General features: G+C 47.9%; 5 protein-coding genes across 5 annotated transcripts; 4 read left to right on the top strand and 1 right to left on the bottom strand.

Annotated features, from left to right (window-relative positions):
- The first annotated feature begins 2,245 nt into the window (after positions 1-2,245).
- EV420DRAFT_238236 (uncharacterized protein) lies at positions 2,246-3,716 on the top strand. The gene is made up of 2 exons (XM_060481342.1): positions 2,246-2,296; positions 2,353-3,716. The coding sequence occupies exon 2, from the start codon at positions 2,442-2,444 to the stop codon at positions 3,441-3,443; it is 1,002 nt and encodes a 333-aa protein (XP_060322304.1). The 5' UTR covers positions 2,246-2,296; positions 2,353-2,441; the 3' UTR covers positions 3,444-3,716.
- A 1-nt stretch (position 3,717) lies between these two features.
- Positions 3,718-5,652, top strand: EV420DRAFT_238071 (concanavalin A-like lectin/glucanase domain-containing protein). Its single transcript, XM_060481341.1, has 7 exons — positions 3,718-4,158; positions 4,210-4,343; positions 4,395-4,475; positions 4,529-4,849; positions 4,898-5,061; positions 5,113-5,158; positions 5,210-5,652. The coding sequence occupies exons 1-7, from the start codon at positions 4,020-4,022 to the stop codon at positions 5,459-5,461; spliced, it is 1,137 nt and encodes a 378-aa protein (XP_060322303.1). The 5' UTR covers positions 3,718-4,019; the 3' UTR covers positions 5,462-5,652.
- A 3,696-nt stretch (positions 5,653-9,348) lies between these two features.
- Positions 9,349-11,280, bottom strand: EV420DRAFT_1672270 (uncharacterized protein; the record flags this gene model as incomplete). The annotated part of the gene is made up of 8 exons (XM_060479083.1): positions 9,349-9,909; positions 9,976-10,158; positions 10,202-10,259; positions 10,698-10,871; positions 10,912-10,952; positions 11,009-11,017; positions 11,054-11,180; positions 11,273-11,280. 8 exons carry the CDS (start codon positions 11,278-11,280, stop codon positions 9,844-9,846), a joined length of 666 nt encoding a protein of 221 aa, XP_060322302.1. The 3' UTR covers positions 9,349-9,843.
- An 821-nt stretch (positions 11,281-12,101) lies between these two features.
- On the top strand, positions 12,102-12,559 carry EV420DRAFT_1590323 (uncharacterized protein). Its single transcript, XM_060474908.1, has one exon. It carries the CDS (start codon positions 12,129-12,131, stop codon positions 12,432-12,434), a length of 306 nt encoding a protein of 101 aa, XP_060322301.1. The 5' UTR covers positions 12,102-12,128; the 3' UTR covers positions 12,435-12,559.
- Positions 12,560-14,784: 2,225 nt separating this feature from the next.
- EV420DRAFT_1652495 (uncharacterized protein) lies at positions 14,785-16,129 on the top strand (the record flags this gene model as incomplete). Its single annotated transcript, XM_060478653.1, has 5 exons — positions 14,785-15,372; positions 15,426-15,556; positions 15,613-15,751; positions 15,802-15,837; positions 15,890-16,129. 5 exons carry the CDS (start codon positions 14,785-14,787, stop codon positions 16,127-16,129), a joined length of 1,134 nt encoding a protein of 377 aa, XP_060322300.1.
- Between the last annotated feature and the right edge of the window lie 1,851 nt (positions 16,130-17,980).

The raw sequence follows: 17,980 nt of genomic DNA, 5'->3' as shown, positions 1-17,980 counted from the left end.
GCACATTAACTACCCTCCATGATCCTACGTCATCTTGTATCTACTAAGATTTTTGATTCTGAGTGAAGCAAGCAGCTTGTCAAGTTCATCAAATTAGTCATGAACAGAACATTGGACGTTCGGTGTTGGTGTTGGTATCGGCACAAGGTCCCAATAAGGAACGGCCGGGTCCACAGACCAAACATGGCAAGCCATGCGCTGTGGCCACTCGGAAGGCGCGCGTTTGAAGCGGGCCGAATTTGCCGGAGATCTTCAACTTAGCCAAGCTCTACCAAATAACGCGGTCTTTCCCTCTTACTCCCACTACCATCAAATTTCGTTTCTGTCGGTCATCTTTGTATGGCCCTTACGCTATTTTGGAGCTCACTGGAAGCGCTGTTATCGAGCGAGGCCAATTTTGTAGCAAGGACTGCTCATACGTTAGTTTCGGGCTCGTTTATGAACACGTTTCTAATCTTCAAAGCAGGAAATACGAAGTGCAGAATACCGGCGGCTTCAGCTCTCCATGTCACCTATGACAGAGGCTCAGGATGTCCTGGTTTTCTGGACAAAATAGCTGTTGGATCGAAGGTGATGCGCTAGGACAACATTTTTCGGAAAGCCAGATACACGATGGAAGGCGACGGTTTCTCACCATTAGAGGCTTGCGTGGCTAGGATCCGATGAAAGACTTGCTAGAAGGCCATTGGTGCGTCCTTTTCTTATCTTTGAGGTTTTTGGTCGTCCCTGATGAAGTGCATATATCCAAGTCGCAGCCTATCGTCGCACGGACCCAGCTTTTTGGAGAGTGTCCTGGAAGAGCGAGTGTGATTGGGCGCATGCTAATGCTGTTTCGGGTGCGCTTCTTTCCTTTCTCCTCTCGATACCACTAAATGCAAATGTAGGCGCCGATTAAACTATAGTCGTCATTTCTACTCCATCATACCTCCCTGCTGCATCCGAAATCGGCGAAAAGCGACATAACAGAGGATTTTCAGGGCGGACCCCTCCCCTTTCACCCCCAGTTCTCAAGATACAGCATATCCAAGGATGTATGCCGCCCAAGTTTGAATATAGGACAGCAGCCGAGGAGGACGGTAAGACTTTCACCGACAGCGGATACACGTGAAGCCTTAGTGGCTCATTACGAATGGCACTGGTGCGTATTCGTTACTTTCTTAACAGGTTACTAGTGTATTAATAATTATAGGTGCTTCCCAGAATCGACCAATGCCCGAACCCATCCTTCGCTTGCTCGTATGAGCCTCAGACGAAGTGTCCAAGTCCAACCGCAAACCTACAGGAGCTGCCATCGTCAAATATTCAGACCGGGAACATTTCGTCTATAGTTCTCTTTATCGCAATGCTAGCCAACAAGCGTCTCGCAGAATCATCGATAAACCATCGAGCTGATGTCGCTGATGTCCCCAAGGTCTGAGCACCTCGTTACCCAACCGGTTCACCACTGGTCAATTGGCAATACCTAGCAACCGGGAGTCGTACTGCTCTTCTCGAGCCCCCGATTTTCCAAAGTCTCGTATCTTGTTCCTCATTTAGCGCTTCCTATTCTTGGCCGACGAATCAAGGGGCTGTCCCTGTGTATCCTACTACCCTTGCCGAACGTATGTCATAAGCGCTTCTGTCTCAACTTATTTCCCCCCTAACCTGGTCTGTTCCTTAGTCTTCAACACACTTGTACGCTTTCTTTGCGACTACTGGAGGACCAACGATGTCAATACATACCATCTATGCGGACAGCAGCCGAGATGTTGCGGGTGTCCTGACGGGTGCTTGCAACGAAGGCACAATTCAGACATAGGACACGTCATCAAGAAAGATTTCTATGGCCAATAAGAACATTCGAACAGTGTGATATGACCCGAGAATGCTCGGATGTCAGATGATGGCCGCTGCTGTTTGTCGCCTCCCATATCGACGTATGAGGATCCAAGTCAATACGGCAACTTGCGCTCCGATGTCTATCGTAAGCATTTTACATCCTCCTAACGAACTATTTATTGAAGATGCTGCTGTAGTGCTTGTATGGAACGAACAGGTGCCCTGATGCGGCGAGATTGTACAGCATTACTATCAACAATCGTCACGATGACATTTTCCATATACATTTACTACCTAGGGTAAAAGATTTGAATGACTAAAAGTGACTGGCGATCACTGATAATATACCCAAGGTCGGTCAAATCAGCATATGATTTACGGGCGTAGCCCTGATGTTAGAGGAGGTCGGGCATCGTTAACGAAACCCGTTGCTCCCTACCGAAGTTGTAGAGCCTCGTGACGAGGCTGCTATACGTTGGTGTGTGATATGGTTACGTGTCCTCGGATTTGATAGAAGCTAAGATAGTATTGCAGGTTCCACACACATTAGGACCGGTCAAGTTACAAGCCCTTCGTCATCAAGGAGACATCCAAGCATTCGAACATTACAGCAGACCAGGGGCATGGTGCGCTTCACAGCGCCATCATCTCAACTGGGTCATGCAGGGCTGTGTCGCGCCGGGAACAAGCTGTGGAATGACACTCTATTAGGCATTGCAATACGCTATATCGGAACTGCCCTTGCGATATCCAGAAGGTGGCGGTGGTATAAAGGAAGACCGCGTTTCTCGACGAACAGCTCCATAATGCCCCTCCACATCTCATCTAAGATGCCTACCATAAAGACGGTTCGGTTCGCGGATTCGCCCAACGACATGTACTCGTATGATTCCGATCAGGCGCCTTCACCGATTGCGACTCGGTCGTCTCAGACACCGTTTGGAAAGTCGTCGACAAGCGAGGAACCGCCCAACATGTATTACTATTCTCGATCGCTGGATGATACCCCGTCTCCCGAGTATCATCAGTCTCTCTTGCCCGGATCTTCGCCGACCTTCTCTTCATTCGCAAGTCCCTTGTCTTCTTCCCCCGCCCTTCCTTCCCCGCTACCGTCGACATCTTCGTTTCATCCGCCTCCAACGCCCGATGGTCTTCAGAACCCCATCAGCCTCCCTCCAGTCGAGGAAGTCACGACACCAACCACAGTCGGACTGCATGAATACCTCTGCCCGCTGCACCTCAACATCGACCTGTCGAAGGACATCTCACCGTACATCCCTGAGATCCCTGACGAACCTGCTACCTCTCCTCCCCTTCCCGGAGACATGGTCCTCGTTTCCAAGTACCTCCCGTGGCGAATTCATATAGCCCCCAGTTCGGTCCAGGACGTGGTTGTGGCGCTGTACACTGCACTGCGCACGAGAGTTACCGAGGAAGAGCTAAAGACCACGGGAGGGACCGGCGTGACGAGGGCGTTTGCGAACCGAGTTGAAGGAATGGGGGAGGAAGAAAGACAGAAAGGCGTGAGGAGAGTTGATTTCTTGTTGGGTTATACTAGGTTCATCGGCGTCGAGGCTACAGATGAACCGGGAGTGTGGAAGATTTGTTTGGCGTCATTGTCGTAGCGCTCTTTTGGGTCTCTTCTGGAGTCATTTTAGAAGTTTTCACTAAGCATTCGTTGTTTTTGTATATATCTCATTGTATTACTATTGCGCTACTACTTATGATGTATTGTTCGCATCCTGCAAAGGCCAATGAAAAGTCGAGCAAGCTGATTGGCTGCCTACTTGATTCGAAAATAGGCGCCATAATCAGGGTCGACAGTCATCGTTATCCTCGAGACTCAAACCTTCGTGATTCCTCGCATATCTCTGTACGTCCTGCGATGGATTTGAAAGCCCCTTCGGGTACGCCGATGTAAGCACGGAGCTTTCGACTCAGTGAAGGAAATGAGGTCAGCTCCGAGTCACACGTGGGCCTCTTCGAGGTACCATTGAGTTGCGGAGTTCTGTTAAATATATCTTTCTGAATCAGATCCAGAACACAGAAGGAAGGAAGGACGTAGAGCTAGCTTCGGCGTGGAAACGAACGCAACTTATCTCTCACCGTCACTGTACCCGCAATCAGCGATAGTGATAACACGAGGGTGCTGAGACGGGCGAGGTTCAACACACTCTCCACGCTTCTTCCTCTACGACAACATGAAAACCCTCACCCTCATTCTTTTATTTTCTCGTATTCTCTTTTGCCGTGCTCTCTATGCTCCGTTACGCGAATACGCGGGGCAGAGCTTCTTTTCAGGGTGGAACTTCCCAGGCTATTATGATAACACCACTTTGGGTGCGTGCTCTCTTACCTCCTGCGTGCAGTAACCTAACATATCGAGTTCAGGGAGTGTTATATATGTTGACCAAACTACTGCGTTCAAGAACAAACTAGCATACGTTAACAACGCTGGTAATGCTATCTTAAGAGTGGATAACTTTACCAACGTCACTGATACTGGGGCCATTTATCGCGACTCGGTACGTCCATACGCAGTGGTGGAATGACGCTCAACTAATACTCTAGTGCAGGTCAAGTTGATTTCTCAGGATCTCTACCCATTGGGAAGCCTCGTTACAATAGATATGATTCACATGCCCTATGGATGTTCGGCGCGTTGATAAGAAACTTTCTCCACCCCCTCCACCCTAATATCCATGAACAGGTTTGGCCATCATTCTGGACTTTCGGCGGTACCGACTTGGAGTGGCCTATGTTCGGGGAGATCGACATCGTCGAAGGTATCAACCTTATAACCGACAACCAAATGTCCCTACACCACAATGATTCATCATGCGTGCAGCCTCCAAACCCTGGACAGAGCGGAAAGACAGTCAATACAGGGTGTAGTGACCAAGGAGGGGGTGTTGGATGCCGTGTCTCTGAGACTAAGCCGAACAGTTTTGGGGAGGGCTTCTCGAAAAACGGCGGAGGAGTCTTCGCGTTGAAATTCGACGTTTCAGGAGCTTTCATTTGGTTTTGGCCGGTATGTGTGTTTCTTGTACCTGCGAAATATCGTCTGATTCATATGAAGAGACAAAACATACCCAATTCCATTACTTCCGCCATATCGACGTCGAATATGGATACCACAGATTGGGGCTTACCATCAGCATCTTATCCGTCTAGTGGATGCGATCTTCAGAAACTATTCAAACCGCAGAAACTGATTCTCGATATCACACTCTGTGGAGGCTGGTAAGAGCGACTGCCGTCATTGAATCATCTTTCTCATAGACGTATAAACAGGGCTGGCATACCTTCCATATTCCATACCGAATGCTCCGGACAATGCGTACGTGGGGAAAATGCTCCCTTTCCGATCACTGAATAATCTCCTTTGCAGGTACAAGATTTCGTCCTGGGTCCAGGCAGCCCAAAATACGACAACGCGTGGTTCGAGATATCCTATATTAAAACGTACACTGCTATCGCCGGGAATGCCACTGCTACTGGAACGACAACTCAGGTGGTGACGAGTACTTTTGGTGGAACAGTAGCGTCTTCCACGTCTTCAGCTAGACGTCGACATTCCGCCATTTCTCGGATTTTTAGTGGGTTCTTACTGTGTCTTGTCTCGCTCGCTATGCTTGTATAGTATACACCCTTTGGCCTTTGATTGACTTTGATAAGTTATAATTATACCGCTTGCCTGCATGTGTAGACTTGATATAAAACAGGTGCTTCTATCGATATTATGTAGTTTTCCAGTTATTCACCTTGTACGAGAGATCTCGAGTGCTAAGTACTGTTCCCTTTTCATTCACCATAATGAGCTCCAGATTGTTAGAAATCAAAGGATGGGTAGCGGTCGACATTGCAATTGCCGTCCCATTAAATATCATTGGCTACGTTGCAGGCCTACTATAACCTAGTGTCGTATATAATCCCCGATAACCCACGAAGTCTCAAGATTGAATGGTTAATGGTATGTCAAAGAGAAATTCTTGAATAACGAAAATAAAAACCGCTAAGTATAAGCAGCACATTTCCAATGCAGGCGCCCGGCTTCAATTACATGTATGATCGCGGCAGAAGGCGTAGGTTGTAATATTGGAGTACGATTTGGCTCGGTTGCAGGACGCCAGGTCGCCCAGGTCGCCGATCACCCTTATTTTCCTGCTGCGATCCATCTTTTCCACAGAGAAAAGCTGGGATCTCGTTCTAACAACATTTTGTCTGCGGTTCCGAAACTGTTGGCATGCCTCTTTATTTCCAGCCACGATTGTTTCGTCAAGCGTGAGGCAGAAAATGGTGTCCGTATGTCGCCCGCATATACATTGGTCTGTTTTCCCGTACGCCATGAGCACGATACCCCCTAGAACTTATCACACGTAGCTGCCACGCTGGAGAACAAGCATGATCACGGCCTAACCAATGAGGGTCACGCAAATTCTATATCGCAACCGCAACGCCATTCCATCCGAATCCTATCTCATTAGAGCCAACAAATACGCAGGGAAGATTTTACCCGATCTAGGGTTTGTTAGTCTGCCACGAAGTAAAAGAATCATATGTACAACGAGGCGATGATATTAATCATCCCGACAATAAACCACAGAGCATTCCGATCCCGATGTTCCCGCGGCAGAAAATTTGGTCACCCGCCGACTTACGCAAACGAAACATCGCTGATGGGCAATTTCTCTCTCAGCCCGCCAGATAAAAGCTTCTTCAGAGCAAAGGTAGATAGGTAACTATCGATCAAGAAGCCAGGCGTGCCGTAGGATGAGAGGCGATGAGTGTTGAAGAGGGTTAAGAGATTGAATACTTCGTACGAGAGGCGTCATCTTTTTTCAGTGCACCAGATTGATGGGACTGGTATTTTGGACCGAAGAATCTTCGAGCACAAAAGAAACCAGGGAGTCTTTGTTCAACACCAGTGAGAAAACCTCCGCTTGTTGAAGCTCTAATTCTGCCGCTTGGGTGCGATGAGGGACGAGATGCTGTGGGGGTACGAAATGATACAACCTTAAAAACGGTCTTAGACAGGATTAATTGGACCACGAACCACAACTATAAAATAGCCACTATGAGAACACAAGGTTTTCAGAGTAACACCGGCTACTCACTTTGCTTTATTGCGGCATGAGCGCAGCATTCCCTCCAAACATTCCCTCCAGCAGGACACCTGGAGAGGCTCCCGCCACTATTGTTTTCAGCAAGCGAAGCGCCTCTCCCCTACCGACGGCAACTACTTCTCCAAACCAGGAAGTATATGTGCAGCCGCCCATTGTGAAATTGCTACGACCCTGTTGCGCACGGTCTCGTTACCGTGGTAGTATCTTCCGCCATCGGTATGCTTATCGTTGCTGTCCTATTCTTGCTGTGGTGCCGAAAGCTAAAAACTAGGATAGGGCGTTGTAAATTTCCGGAGGATGATCACGATCTGTTGCTTGGAATGGCTAAGGACTTGTCTATGTATGGACCGCCGGGTGAAGTGGCGGAGCTGGTGCTTTTTGAAGGGGAGCGTTGTTACAATCGATGATACCACATTGATGAAGAGGAAACCCAGTCCCTAGGGAAAGCGTTGGACATGGTACGATACTGCAATGATGGAAAGAAGATGAGTGTTTAAGTATGTTGCTTCAGCCTTGAAAGTTACGCACCAGCTCACGTTTTCACCAGTCATTCCATCCTATTAACTCCTTCAGATATCAATACCGAGTCTCGAATGTCGTCACTAGGTGTTTCTTCTCACGCTAGAATACCTGTCAGATATGAACATGCCCAAGGAAATGCACTTACCTATAATTATTATCTAGCTGCACCGCATAAATTTTAACATGCAGTTCACGTAACGTATCGTAGTCCTATTATTCATCAGCCTTGATCAGTACGGAGTCGCAGTACCCGCTCACAACGAGTCAGATCACGAAGATTTCACCGTGCTGGGCAGTGATCAGAACGACATTGACCGGGGACCCCGTTACATGAAGGAACGATGACAGATTTTAAAGGCGACGAAATGAGGGGCGTTTCAGAAGGAAATAAATTTTGTTCAATGCCGCACCATTCATTAAGCGCCGCGTCGCCGTGGCGGGTACATGGTATCCTTCTGCTACTGCCGGAAGTGGACGGTCTGAAAAAAAGAATTTCGAGGTCAACTAACCAGTCGTATATAGTCTGTCGCGACAGATAGCGAAGTCGTGGGCTGGACAGTCTGCCAGTAACGGCGGTACTTAGCAAAGATTAACAGCTGGTGCCGAGAGGCCGGTCTGTCTTCGGACCCTGGATTGTGATCACGGCATGGTCGGCAGCGTCTCGAGGAAATTTTGAAATTCCCGATATAGTCATCACCGCCTGGGCGGATGATTAGGGGGACGGGTGAGTCGTTGAATCATCTTTCTCATAGATGTATAAACAGGGCTGGCATACCTTCCATATTCCATACCGAATGCTCCGGACAATGCGTATGTGGGGAAAATCCTCCCTCTCCGATCACTGAATAATCTCCTTGCAGGTACAAGATTTCGTCCTGGGTCCAGGCAGCCCAAAATACGACAACGCGTGGTTCGAGATATCCTATATTAAAACGTACACTGCTATCGCCGGGAATGCCACTGCTACTGGAGCGATAACTCGTGTGGTGACAAGTACTTCCGGTGGAGCAACACCGTCTTCCGACGCAGCTTCCGTGTCTTCAGCGGGACGTCAATATACCTCCATTTCTTGTAATTTGGCTAAGTCTTTACTGGGATTTGTCTCGCTGGGCTTGTACAGCGGTGGATTTTTGAGCTTCTGATTGACTTGAATATAATTTTATTCATTGTATACATATGTAGACTTGATATAAAGAGATACCTGTATCGCATCTATGTTTTATTCCAGTTTTCGTTCCACAGTGAGTGATAGAGTGCTCTCGAAATTAAAAGATCGGCCTACATCACAATCGCCATCCTACTAAGCATTCAGCCTATTGCCCAGCCTATTGCCGTATATAATTCCCCAACAAGCCGCGAAGTCTCGAAATTGAGTGAAGAGCCTTCAATTCGGTTTCAACGATCGGCATAGAAGTGCTGATCTTCATAACATGCGCAACTTCAAGGAGAACGGCTATGCTTCTGTTTAGGGGGATCGATATTGCACTTTTCAGCATGCGGTCGTATTCTTTCGACTCGTTAAATAGCATAGAATTTATGCTTGGGTGTTGAAAGGCATGCTTTATTCAAAATTAGATTATAGAATCCTAGCCACGAGAAAAGTAAGGTTAGGTTTACGTCCAATATCTCGAGAAGGGACATACAATAAAGTATTTCCGTCCTTCCCTAGGCCAGGCTTCATAACTCTCCCTCGAACCACCATCATCTTCGATCTCACCCTTCCACACCTGACCCAGCTATAACGCGCCATACAACTGGAACAGATCGCGACCCACCCCCGCCACTTGCCCTACCATCGTCACATCCCGCTGCAATCTCAGATGGAAACAATACACGAATAGTGGTACATCCGTAACTACAGCTGGATCCGGTCAGCATTGATCATGGAGCTCAAAGTGTGAGGAGTGTACGCGTTTGTGGCTGGATGAAGGCGCGACTAACTGTCACTGGGATGCTGTATATTGCTTCCATTGCCAGTAGTCGGGCGATTACGAGTCGCTGATGTTATCGAGACGTCATGGTATGCTCGAGGCATACCCATCCCACTGCAGAAGTCGACGCTGTTGTCCCTCCTCGAGAGTAGGATGATATTCCTTGCAACAGCCACCGATGTATGCGGGGCTGAGCAGAGGGAGAGGTAGTTCAGTAGCGCAGACTGGTTTATTTGAGAGGAAAGATGCGGTTTTTAGGATTCCGTGCAGTCGAAATAGACATCTGGGAGCTACTTGTTGCATAGACCGCTCACGAGTCGTTCCTACGGCCGTCGGGGTATTAATTTAGTAACTGCGGGTACTATAGAAGTTGTGTCAGTTATACTCGGCAGATAAAGTTAAAGGGCTACCTCTGGAGAGCAGAAGTCGATGTCGCTTAGAGAGCCCTAGTGCGGTGCGGGAAGGGCGGTAAGCGTCGATGTCGAGAACGGCAATTTAGCAGCTGGATTTCGCTTAAGCCCAAGAAAGTAGTGCTCGGGTTACATTACATGCAGCTATGATTGGCTAAGCAGACGCACTGAGGTCCCGAAATTACGTTTCTGGTTTTCCAGCAACGATTCATCCAACGTGAGGCAGACGAAAGATGTTCGCATGTCGCTCGTCGAAACATTAGTCTGTTTCTCCTGTGGCCCATAAGCATGAAGCGCCCTCTCATTCACACTCGCATAGATGCTATCCCAGAGAACGAGCTTGACGACAGCCTAATCCTGAGAAAAAACAGTATCGCAAATTCGGTATCATAACACGTCCGAATCTTGTCTCGTATGTGCCGAAGACTTTACCCCATCTATGGGTCGTTAGCCTGAGACGCAAAAGAAAGAGTCATACGGCAAGTACCTACGGCGACCCGACATCACTTGAAGATACTAATCATCCCCCGCAGTAAACTACTGGAAGGACAGAAGCTGATACATCCCAATGTAACGTCATTCTGGCCGCAAGGTTCTCCCACCAGAAGCCTTGGTCATCACACACATCGACCGATAAATACAAACACAAGATTGTCGATGGGCAGTTTCGCTTTCGGCCGATTTAACGGAACCATCGTCGGAACGAGGGCAGATAAGTACTCGTCGATCAAGAAGTCAGGCATGATGAAGGATGACCGGTGCTGAACAGTGTTAAAAGATAGAATGATTCTCCACTTGCACGATAAGCATTGTCTCTTTGTTGCAACGAACGGATGGAACTGGGACTGAAGCAGGGACGGATCCCATAAGCACAAATGAAAGGGATTGACCCTGTTCGATGCCAATGAGAAAACTCCCGTTTGTTGGAGCTCTCATTCTCTACCGCATGGATACGATGTCCGGTACCGAGACAAAAATTTGAAGTGAAGAACATGGGCAAAACGCGGCAACAAGTAGAAAACATCTGGATCGTATCAAAAAGAACGGCCCCATCAGTCATCACCCTAGAGACCGGATAGGCATCAAGTGCAGAATGATACACACTGTAAAAACGGGCATTTCAGACCGTATTGCGTAGACCACAGCTACAAAATCACCATCATCAGAATTCGAGTACTTCGTAACAATAGCCATTACTTACTCTGCTTTTCTGCCATATGGACCCAGTATTCCCTCAGAAACCTACCACCATTTTGATCGGCAGGCTAAGCCTTCCCCTACCAACGGCGTGATAGATACTACCATGCCGGATAGACAGACGAGTGCCGACTTCACCATAGCCTTGAAAGTTACATGCCTGCTCGTACTTTCGCCTGACATTATGTTCCATCATTCCTCCATGTTATCGATGCTACGGGATAGTCAGATGAGCGCCAATTCTGCCGCAGCTTTGAAAGTGACGTACCAGTTCATATTTTAGCCTAACATTCTATTCTATGAATTCTCCTTCATTATCGATATTGCGTCTCAAGCGTCGTCATCCTGAACTATGATCGCGGTTGACGATTGACATTCCTTGGAGAAAAGAAGAGGATTCATCCCTGTCCTCGAAAACGATATGTTGGCCCTCCTCAAGCGCAAGCTCGAACTCGGAAGCCGTAGATGTAGTCTTTACTTTTCCTTCACGTATACTTGGTATGACGAGGTGTCGGAGGGACGCTCTGGCAATAAACGAACTGAAGACGAAGTGATAAAGAGGTGTTTCGATCTGTTGTTGACCCACTCGGCTCGATGACCCTTTTTATGGCAATAGTTGTCTTCCAGAGGTAATAGAACCAAACATATCAGCCGACGGCCCGGAGCATCGCTCGCCCTTCAGGCTTCTACTGTGTATGCATTGCATGTACATGACCTAAGGATTGGCTGCATGGCGTTAGACACAGGTACATAAGTCTCGTTTATTTCAGTACTTATATTTTTGGTTTTAGACACTTTGCACATCCGGCGGCTCCAAGAACCCCAGTAGGGCTTCGCACCGTCACCGTATAGTACGGTTGTACGGGTGCCGTCATACGGGTACCGTATCCGTTCCGTCTGGCAAAAGACTTTGCCCAGACACGGACGGTATACGGATATCCCGTCGCCCGTTAACAACCGTATAAAGACGGCCGTGTGGGTTGTCTAAAAATAACCCTCATCAGAGCACGCTATACGTATGTTTACCATGTGCTCAACATCGTACCACGATGCGCTAGCACTGCGATCTCTTCAACGCTACAGCTAGCTCTTATTTTGCTCGCTCACATGAAGCTCTATTTCTTATGGCAGGCATAAATACTTGCTCTTCCCTACTTCTGCTGCCTCTGCCCTACTCCTGTTCATCCCTTTACTATTCGCTCATGTTTCGAAATACATTGCCCACGGGTGGCCGGTGCACCTGTCAAATATGGCGAGTAATACATTTTCTCACTACCTTACGGCCGTCTATATACCCGTACCGTACCGTCAGCCTAGTTCTGAGAGCCTTGACGGTACGGTATACGGACCAGCCGTCGCCCGTCACTGTACCGTGGCTATACGGCCGTATACCGTATACGGTACGGTGCGAAGCCCTAAACCCCAGATAGCGGCTATTTAATCTCCCTTGACCTCATGCGAGGGAACACTCCAAATGACGGTCCCGTTATGACCGTCATCGACTAGTACGACGCTAACTCCCATCTCTGCCAGCAGCTGCCCCGAGAATGGGTGCTATCTCCATCCGTTCCCACCCAGCACCACATCGACATCAGGGCCAATCGGCCATAGATACTGAACTGAAGCACATTAACAACCACAAAAACTGTAGGGGGTCAAGTATCGAGTGCCATCTGCGAGCACGGGGACCATATCGAGAAAATAGCAACCACGACGACAAATAGGACGCCGATAGCGATGGCGATCACAAGAGAGGTGGCGAGCGTTCTAAATGAATGAAGGGTATGATGACGAGGCTATGTGGTAGTAGAGAGGAGCATAACAGAACAGAAGGTACTAATGGGAAGGTGGGATGAGGATCAGGCCCAGACGTCTAATAGCAGCAGCAATGACACGCTGTTTTGGGAGTCGATTACACTTCCAAGGACACGACGTACGACACCTAGACAATGATGACGATGCGAGCTCTGACAACCCTGCTGCTCTAACCCAACTTCTATCCATACACCTTGGAGTTGTGTATACGCTATTTTTGAGGTTGGGAAACGCGGCTCTGGTGTGCTTTTGTGCCCACAATGCAATGGTCACTGTGAGTTGGCTCTCAATTGCGCCGAGTTGCCTTAGACAGTTTCCGTTGTGACTGCCTCCAATCTCGCGGTCCACGCAACATAATCTGGTCGTTCCGTTCATCACCGGATCAGGTTAGTTCATGATTTAGACGCCAACGCGTGCCATCCATCATCCATTCGTAGTTAACGATTTCCCAAGGTCCATCCTTCGAAAAGACAGGCTGAGGCAGCGTGTTCTGATACCATACCGCTGGACGAATACATACTACATATTTACCAAACGGTGCTGGAATGCAACTGGAATGTCCTTATTTTAGCATCCACACATATAAGTAACCTTCAATTGAGATATTATGCCAGCGGCGATAGAACGCGTAAACCGCGTAGGCGATAGCACCGAGTAGTTAATTGAAGGATGCATCATGCAACTGTAAATTAAAAACGCGTGATATATCGATACTTCACCGTCCGCTTCCCTCTCTCTCTCTAATCCAAAGGTCCAGGAACGCGAATTACATAACGTAGTTGGCATCCTAGTCATTCGAAGAGAACCACGGCCGAAGTGATTCTCATTGTGTGTTCATCGCGAATTTATGGCAAGGTTATCACGTTGTAACGGCTGCTACACAGCTGTTACCGACGTATGTCTGCTTTCCATCCGTTTTTCCCCCTGTTCTGATACACCATCAAGCAGACTCCAGCAGTTCTCTGCAACGACCATCCTCCTCGGTGGGAGTTTGGCATCAATGCAGTAGGACATCATCAGGTACCCGCCACGGTAATTGTCAGAACCACGCTGCATATTGTACCATACACAGATGGAAACGTGGACACCGGCTGTATGGCGTTAGATAGAAGCCTGATGCTTGACGGTTAACGCAAGGTTAACGTTACCCCTAGTAACATGGATTATAACTCGGAATGAAGGTCTGTTTCATTTGACCAATACTCTTCTGATCTCTGTGTATTCAAATGGCGTCTTTTTTTCAGGGAGATGTTAGAAATAAAGTATATTGCGCAGTGCTAGCTGTATCGCTGGCATCCAAATGCTAAGATACTCGCCAGTTACCCACTACTGCAGCCTTAACCGTTAACAGGGCTTAAATATCAGGAAGACACGTCTCATCAAAACATTGCTAGCCACATTATAATGGGTTGCCTCTTTTCCAAACTGCATCACCTCTTTTCCAAACGACCGTCAAGATCCTCAGGATCCATCCGGCCAACCTCCCCAGTACTACCCATTGGGATAGCCTCCTCAGGATGCACCAACATCATGCCCCCGCGATCTACCCAGACCATGTCCTCAGTAATCGTTGGGACAGTCCCCTCAGGATACGCCAACATCACATCCTCAGGATCCAGACAGGCAGCCTCCCCAATATCTGTCGAGATCGTTGCCTCAGGATGCGCCGACATCATGCCCCCACGATCCACCCATTCCGCATCCCCAGTATCCGTCGAGATAGGCTCCTCAGAATGTGCTGGAAACATCACACCCTCATGCTCCATCCAGACCACGTCCCCAGTATCTGTCGGGACAGCCTCCGCAGTACCCGTCGAGATAGTTTCCTCAGGATGCACCAATATCACGCCCCCGCGATCCACCCATTCTGCGTCCTCAGGATCCGTCGAGACAGCCTCCGCAGTACCCGTCGAGATAATCTTCTCAAGAGACGCCAACATCACTCCCCCACAATCCACCAAGACCATGTCCTCAGTATCCATCGAGACAGACCCTTCAGGATACGCCAAGATCGCATCCTCAGGATTCACCCAACCAACCTCCCCAGTATCCGTCGAGACAATCTCCCCAGGATACGCTGAGACCACGTCCACAGGACATGCTGAGACAGCCTCCTCAGGATATGCTGAGACCACATCCTCAGGATACGCCGAGACCATGTCTTCAGGATCCACCCAGATAACCTCCCCAGGACCCACTATCGATGCCAGATTCACAGATGTAGAACCTGCAGATACACACACCTACACTAACTATATCACCGCATCGACCAATACCTTTGACGGTCACCGCACCGATTCCGTTGACTCTTCCACCGACCGTAACATGGATCCGTCAATACGGATAGGTCCACCGACATCGCCGACCGCGAATACGCCAACTCCCATTAATAGATCCTTGTCACAGGACCCCGTCAGAGATGAGAATGGGCGGGGTGTCGTTGAAGCATTGAAGAAGACACTTCATCGTATGCGTACCAGGCTTGAAAAAGTACCTGCACCTGGTGTACAGGCTTTCCTCAGAATCAATCTTGGCGTGGTTGATCTGATAGAGGTGTGCCTGTTCTTTTCTGAGATTGCTCGCCATAGTTGATTTTACGTATCAAGACATCGCCTAACGAGCATGGGTTTCAAGGTATCTATGCTTTGATGCAGAAAGTAAACGATCGATATAGCACCATGATAAGAAGGTATCAGATAGCCGAAGAACTGCAAAGAAAGATCGCTTCCATTGCCAGGTATTTCCCAAACATAATTTATTCCTCGCTCGACCATGATACTTACCTTCGTTTAGTAATATTAACGAGTTTGTTCCTGCGCTGTCAAAATTACTCGATGAAAGGTCTCTCGAGCACTCTTTGATCACCGGGGATGGCCGTCTTCTGGTCACTCGTTTTCTACGCTGTATCAAAGAAGAACTAGACTCATTGGAGGTAGGATTGTTCGCGAACTCTAGAAAATCATTGCTCTCATTAAGTTTCAGGATGTTGCAGCTATCCCCGCAACTACCAAGATACCAGTTAGTCCTTCACCATGCTTTTTCCAAATTGTACTGATCCTCATATCCACAGATCTCCACATTAGAGTCCGTATCGGGGACCCGGGGTGCTGTTCGGCCATTCCAGGGGGGTGTTAACATCGAGATCACGGTGCAGTCTGGACCAGCGAACGTTATCGTGTCGACAGTTCAGCGTCCACCGTCACCCAGTTTCCATGATGACATACAAGGAGTCTCACCTCAATGTCCTAGGATCCCCTCGCTTGATATACCTTCCTTCAAGGTTTGGGACGAATCCCCAGGTGGAGGATAGGATTCATACATTGCTTAATGTTACCATCTAGATCGAAGCTTTTGGGAGAAGGTACCTTGACACAATTGTTTCTTGACTTATGCCGCAGTTGATGCGATGCCGATGTTATCTAAATATCTAGTATTATCCTTGGTCAGTTTAAATCCACCTAATATATACCTGTGTCAACAGAGAACTACAGTTACGGTTTGGATATGTGTTAAGTACTTTAACTAGTAACTACGCATATCTAAAACGCTTCCAGGCGTACCGTGTTCGGAAACACCATACGCATAATGCCTCGTTCTATCAAATACATACACTCAGTCTTCGATATCCTTTTTCCTCGCTAAAACATTTTGGGAAAAGGTGGTATCTAAAGCTCGACGACAATCCATTCCAAAGACTCCTTCTCTGACGAAGCATAATCAAGCGCTTGCTATATGTTTTGCCAAGATTTGTCTTACGCCTTTTCAAGGTACATGAGAGCCATGACGATTCGAATGCTGATGGATCAAATATCCCTTGCCGTGGAGATCCTCGAGAGTCATCACTGCAAGCAATTGGCATAGTGCCTGACTCTGAGCTTGATGTCGGTGATCAAGTGTTCCCTTGATTCAAGGGCTATGTTAAGGATCTGGGTATTTGAGTTAATACACGAGTTAATGAATACTCGAGTAAAACCCAAGTCGTGAGCGAGGATGACCGAAAGCAGAGTTCCAACCACCAAGAGGGATCCGTAAGGGTGCTAACAAGCGCTAGGTGTAGTTAACGAGGGCGTCGTCAAGCGCTAGGCATAACTAACAGGGTTTCAGAAAAGTGCTAGGCGTAGTCGGGAAGCAATTGATTGGCAAGCGCCGGGCGTAACCGATCAGAAATGCTTAGTTCACACAGTTAAGTGGACTTCGAAGATAGGTAAAATTAGCTTAAGAGATTCTAACACAAGGGCAAGTACAATATTTATATACCATTAGTAAGGGATTGAGTCATTATTATTCTAGTATTAGCAAGAAGAGAGAAAGCAAGAGAAAATAAGAGAAAATACCGGTAAGTCGAGGTCAAGACCGAGAAGACCGGGAGCAGGCATGTGTTGGCTCATGCTCAAGTCAGAAAAGACCAGATATCCATGACAGGCTAGCGAAGGAGCAGCTAGCACCCATGGCAGTGGCTGCCCTGGACTTGAAATGCCTGGCATAGGAACAACAGTGAGATAGATGGCAAATATTAAGGAGAAAATGTTTACCATTATCCACCCGTGTTGTGCCTAGTTCTTTACAGTTCGTACTGATGTTATATCGGACTCAATACAGCTTTCCACACCGTTCATCGGGTGCCACGTCTCATTTGAACTTGTATCGCATATACGGCATGGTGCCTGGCATTGCCAGGCTTCGCGAGTCTCGATCTTGTCTCCATCAACGGCTATGGCAACTTCCCTTTGAATAAGAATGTGTAATATCGATGATGTTGGAGGTACAGGACTTATTCGATGGAAATGACGCGTACCGCGTTAAGGATCACATGATCTTCAAGTGATCTATAGGGACTCTTATATACTTTATATCCTTCTTTCCTTCTCCTCGATCGCTACTCTACGTTCGTGCGCTGAGGAGGTCAGTATTCTTTCGTCTCACCGTTATCGTATCGTCACTTACTTATTCCATACCTTAGTCTAACCTTCGTTGTCTTCGGTACAGGTTCCCTGGCTGACAGATGACTCCGTGAAGAAAATCTCGTATGTCGCCTGTCATCCTACGCGACCATTGCGCCTTTTTAACATTGAATCTCAACCACCAGATCTTCCGGTTTGTACGCACGACATCTTAATATTTTTGTCAGGAACGAACCGAGGCTCTTGTGAGTGTGACTGCA

The sequence above is a fragment of the Desarmillaria tabescens genome, assembly GCF_030435595.1.
Source record: "Desarmillaria tabescens strain CCBAS 213 chromosome Unknown EV420scaffold_125, whole genome shotgun sequence".
Classification (NCBI taxonomy): Eukaryota; Fungi; Basidiomycota; class Agaricomycetes; order Agaricales; family Physalacriaceae; genus Desarmillaria; species Desarmillaria tabescens.
Note: the sequence above shows the minus strand (reverse complement) of the source record. Positions and strands in the feature narration are given on the sequence as shown.

Coding starts and splice junctions, on each gene's coding strand:
- EV420DRAFT_238071 (XM_060481341.1), top strand. CDS start 4,020: ATGAAAACCCTCACCCTCATTCTTTTATTTTCTCGTATTCTCTTTTGC. Junction 4,476..4,528: donor ACATGCCCTATGGATGTTCG/GCGCGTTGATAA, acceptor ATCCATGAACAG/GTTTGGCCATCATTCTGGAC. Junction 5,159..5,209: donor CCGAATGCTCCGGACAATGC/GTACGTGGGGAA, acceptor TCTCCTTTGCAG/GTACAAGATTTCGTCCTGGG.
- EV420DRAFT_1590323 (XM_060474908.1), top strand. CDS start 12,129: ATGGCAGGCATAAATACTTGCTCTTCCCTACTTCTGCTGCCTCTGCCC.
- EV420DRAFT_238236 (XM_060481342.1), top strand. CDS start 2,442: ATGGTGCGCTTCACAGCGCCATCATCTCAACTGGGTCATGCAGGGCTG.